This window comes from Carlito syrichta, unplaced genomic scaffold (assembly GCF_000164805.1).
Source record: "Carlito syrichta isolate Samal-C Ts95f unplaced genomic scaffold, Tarsius_syrichta-2.0.1 Scaffold288080, whole genome shotgun sequence".
Lineage (NCBI taxonomy): Eukaryota > Metazoa > Chordata > Mammalia > Primates > Tarsiidae > Carlito > Carlito syrichta.
In genome coordinates this window covers 8,943-13,277 of record NW_007232176.1, presented here as the reverse complement: position 1 = coordinate 13,277, position 4,335 = coordinate 8,943, and the positions used below count along the sequence as shown (strand labels likewise).

The window sequence follows — 4,335 nt, the reverse complement described above, 5'->3', positions numbered from 1 at the left end:
CCCGCGGGCTCAGGCAATCCACTCACCTCAGCCTTCCAAAGCGAGGGATTATAGACTGAGCCACCGATCCCAGCATCTCAAAAAATTTTTAAAAATTAGCCAGGGGCCAGGCTCAGTGGCTCAGCCTGTAATTCCAGCACTTTGGGAGGCTGAGGCAAGTAAATTGCCTGAGCCCATGAATTTGAGACCGGTCCCAGCAACTTGGCGAGACTTCGTCTCTATGATAAATAAAAAAATTAGCTGGGCATGGTAGCATGAACCTGTAGTTCCGACTACTTGGAAGACTGAGGTAGAAGGGTTGCTGGAGCCCAACAGGTTGACACTGGAGTGACTGTGAGTGTGCCACTGCACTCCAGCCTGGGCAACAGAGTAAGACTCCAACTCAAAAAAAAATTAGCCAGGTTCACACCTGTATTCCCAGCTACTTGGGAGGCTGAGGCTGGAGGATTGCCTGAGTCCAGGAGGTCAAGGCTGTAGTGTCCTGTGAGCCTGTCACTGTACTCCAGCCTGGGCAGCAGAGTGAGACCCCAACTCAAAATAAAATAAAAGTAAACATTCCTGGTCCCTGGACTCAAACTACCACTGCACACACAGGCCGGCCATGCAGCCATCCCCACAGGCCTGAAGGCAGGACCAGGAAGGGCAGCTTCACCTGCAGCCTCAGAAGCCACACCTGAGCCATAACAGGGCCTCCAAGGACGCTGGGCAGGCCTGGCAAGCTGGCTGGCCACTGTGGAGAGAAGGCACAAAAGGGTCATTGTGGGGGGTCTCCAGGGGGGCGAGTCAGAGGTATCAGAGTTGGGGCTTGGCTCCTGGACGAAGGAGCAGAGTGCTGGCTGGAGCAGACTGCAGGGCGCATGTTCAGGGTCAGATGTCAATGCCCACGTGCACAGTGGGGTTCCCAGGACTGCCCCCATGCTGGAGAACTCGGGCTTAGTGCCCCATGCAGCCTGGCAGACACCACTCCCGCCGGATGCCATGGGAGGAGGGCCGGCAGCGTCCACATGCTTCCCCCTCCCGCTTAGGGCCTCACTGAGGCTGGTGGGGGGGTGCCTCTGCCTGGTGCTCCAGCCCCAGATGAAAAACAGCTGTGTGGAGGCCACGTGGCTTGTGCTGCAGTCCAGACACAAGGCAGTGCCCCTTTTGGGAAAGGTGGGCACCATGCCAGGCTGTGGGGAAACTGACAGGTCAGACCTTGGACCTGCCCAGGCTGCTGGGAACCCTTTCTGGCTCTAGTGCAGGGGTGGCTTCCTACCCGCCTGGAAGGGGAGGAAGCTGGAGGAGGCGGGCCCTGTTTGCACAAGCACACACTACACGCACACATCATACCACCACACATGCATACCACACAGCCCGTACATACATTTCCAGAAGTAGCAGAAAACCAGGAGTGTAGTGGCATGGCAGAGAGGCTGGCCCACCGCGACGGTTGCCAAGAGTTAAAGCGAAGTAGAAACTGAAAGGCTTCCGTGGGCTTTAACAGCGGCCCTTGTCGGTGAGCGTCCTGAGAGCAATTTCAGCTCGATGGGGGCTAAAGCTAGGTTGCTTCGCATTGAAGAGTGGTTGAGAATTAAAAAAGAAATCATGAGTCTAGAACATTGAGGAAGGTGGTGAGAAATGAGAGAAGACGCTGGGCAGCAGGGGAGGTCTCAGAGACCTGCAGCCACGTATGTGGAGCTGCTGGTGGCAAGGGCAAACACTGTCCAGAAGCACGGTCCCACGGGGCCCCCAAAGGAGGCAGGGCGGTGCCTGGGACAGAAGAGAGAAGGTGGCTATGGAGGGGCATCCTGTCCCAAGTGCCCATTCTGGGAAGACACAGGTGGGGTCAGCAACAGGGACTGAGGGAAGAGGAGCCGGATGGGTATTTTGAGGGATCAAAAAGGGTGCATGTGGCCCATGGAGGATGGGGGAGTGAGCTGACTGGAGGCAGATTTCTGGGCAGAGGGGCCTGGACTTGTCCCGCTGTGGCTGGCACTGGGGGGAGGCGAGGAGGCAGGGAGGATGGAGGACTTTCCAGGGAGGGCACCTGAGGAGCAGCAGGTAAGGAAACACCAGCCATGGGAGCAGAGAGGAGACAGAGACGGCAGAAGACAGACGGCTGAGAGCAGGGAGAGCGCGCCAATCCAGGTGTGCTTCTGAGGAGTTAGAGACGCTGCAAGCTGGCTCGGGCTTCTGTTTTAGGTGGTTGCAGGTGCTTGCTTAAGGGCAGTGGAGTTTGTTCAGCAAGTATTTATTGAGCACCTGCTGTGTGCCCACTGCTATAGCTGTGGGACAGTGATTGGCAAGTTGGGAAGACTGCTGCTGCCCTGGAGCCACGTGCCAGGGAGAACCTCAGCACCCAGCCGAGGTGGGTCCAGGTAGGATAAGTGCGTCAGGCCTTGAAGCTGGGCAGTGGGACAGCCATGGATTAGTGGAGGGCGTGTCACAGCAGGGGAGGTTAGGGAGGGGCCGATTGTCAGCTGTGCTCCCCACAGAGGGTGTGGCTGCCCAAGTGATACAGTGTTGGGCTGAGAGAGGCCGAGCTAGGAGCCCAAGCGTGTGGAAAAGGAGGAAAAGGGACAGTGTTTGGTGGCTCCTGGGTCTCTGTCTTTCCTGTTCGCCTGTCGCTGCTCCGAGGGGTCTGTTTGTCCTCCCACCCTCGCCAGCAGCCTAGCACAGCACATGGTGCAAATCAAAGACCCGTAAATGCAGTTGTGGGCAGGGGGTGGGTACGTGGCTATCCAACCAGTGAACAGATGGCTGAACAAACGAACCATGTTTTGGGTGACCAAAGTTTGGGAGTTGATTGAGGTCTCTTGCTAACCGCAGCCTGTTTTCTTTGCAGTTCCGGGTGCTCTTTGCCAACCTGGTGGCTCTGTTCTGGTATGCCTACCTGGCCTCTCTGGAGAAGTGAAGATGGCCTGGGAGATTGTCAGACGTTTAGTGGACCTAGGTTGGGGGATCCTCACCTACCAGAGTGAGAGCAAAACCTGCCCAGTCAGGGCGTTATCTGACTCTAAATTACCACCAAGATCAATTTCTTAACAGCTTGTAAGAAAATTTTAAAATCTGCCTTAGAAACAAGTACTTGGCCTTAAAAATCAAGAAGGATTATAGGTTTACTGAAATACAAAAATCATAATTAATATAAAAATATTCACTGTTGAAAAGGGCTGTGGAAAAGGCAAGGACTGTAAAGTATGCTCTTCTCTGTCTTCCCGCTGCTTCTGAGTTGTGAGTTCACGTGATTACTGAATTGACGGTGTGGGGTTAACTTAATCAATTTCCCAATGAAATCGTGATTCAAGATGCCCTCAGAGGATGGATGGAGAACAAATCTCTTAAATCTTGTATTTTAAAAGGCAGTAACTGACTTCAGCTCATGCTGGCCTAGAGATGATTTCACTTGTCACCTTGAACTGAATTAGGATCACAATAAACTCTAATGTAGCTTCTTCAGTGGTGATTTTAATTTCTTAGAACAACTGCTATTGCTTTAGAAGAGATGCATAGCCGGGCTCGATGGCTCAGCCTGTAATCCCGCGCCTTTGGGAGGCTGAGGTGAGTGGATTGCTTGAGCCCGTGGGTTCGAGACCCGCCTGGGCAGCGAGACCTCATCTCTACAATAAATCAAAAAATCAGCCAGGCGTGGTAGCGCATGCCTGTAATTCCAGCTACTTGGAAGGCTGAGGCAGAAGGATCTCCGGAGCCCAGCAGGTCGAGGCTGCGGTGGCCGTGGGCAGCCACTGCACTCCAGTCTGGGCAACAGTGAGTCTCCAACTCAAAAAAAAAAAATTAGCTGGGCGTGGTAGCGTGTGCCTGTAATTCCGGCTACTTGGAAGGCTGAGGCGGAAGGATCACCGGAGCCCAGCAGGTCGAGGCTGCGGTGGCCAGGAGCGGCCACTGCACTCCAGTCTGGGCGACAGAGTGAGACTCCAACTCAAAAAATAAATAAATAATCCAGGTATGGTGGCATGCCCTGTAGTTCCAGCTACTTGGAAGGCCGAGGTGGAAGGATCGTCTTGAGTCCAGCAGGTCGAGGCTGCAGTGGCTGTGAGCATCCCGCTGCACTCTAGCCTGTGAGACTGACTCAAATAAAAGTTACCATGACAGCACACTTCTCCGTAGTAACCCAGAAGTCTGAGCCTATGTCTTTAAAATAGGGAGGGAGCATAATGTTTGCCTTTGTTTAGACAAACAAACCATCAGCCAGCTAAGTGAAGAATAAAGATATTAGCCCTGCTCAGTGGCTCAGCCTGTAATCCCGCACTTTGGGAGGCTGAGGTGAGTGGATTACCTGAGCCCACGGGTTCAAGACCTGCCCGGGCAACTTGGCGAGACCTCATCTCCACAATA

At 54.0% G+C, this 4,335-nt stretch overlaps 1 protein-coding gene across 1 annotated transcript in view; it reads left to right on the top strand.

Annotated features, from left to right (window-relative positions):
- PXMP2 (peroxisomal membrane protein 2) overlaps positions 1-2,979 on the top strand; it is a 17,159-nt gene extending 14,180 nt beyond the window's left edge. Inside the window, exon 6 of the mRNA XM_008053343.2 lies at positions 2,825-2,979. Within this exon, the coding sequence (XP_008051534.1) occupies positions 2,825-2,893 (69 nt within the window). The 3' untranslated portion in view covers positions 2,894-2,979. The remainder of the gene's footprint in view (positions 1-2,824) is intronic.
- The last annotated feature ends 1,356 nt before the right edge of the window (positions 2,980-4,335 follow it).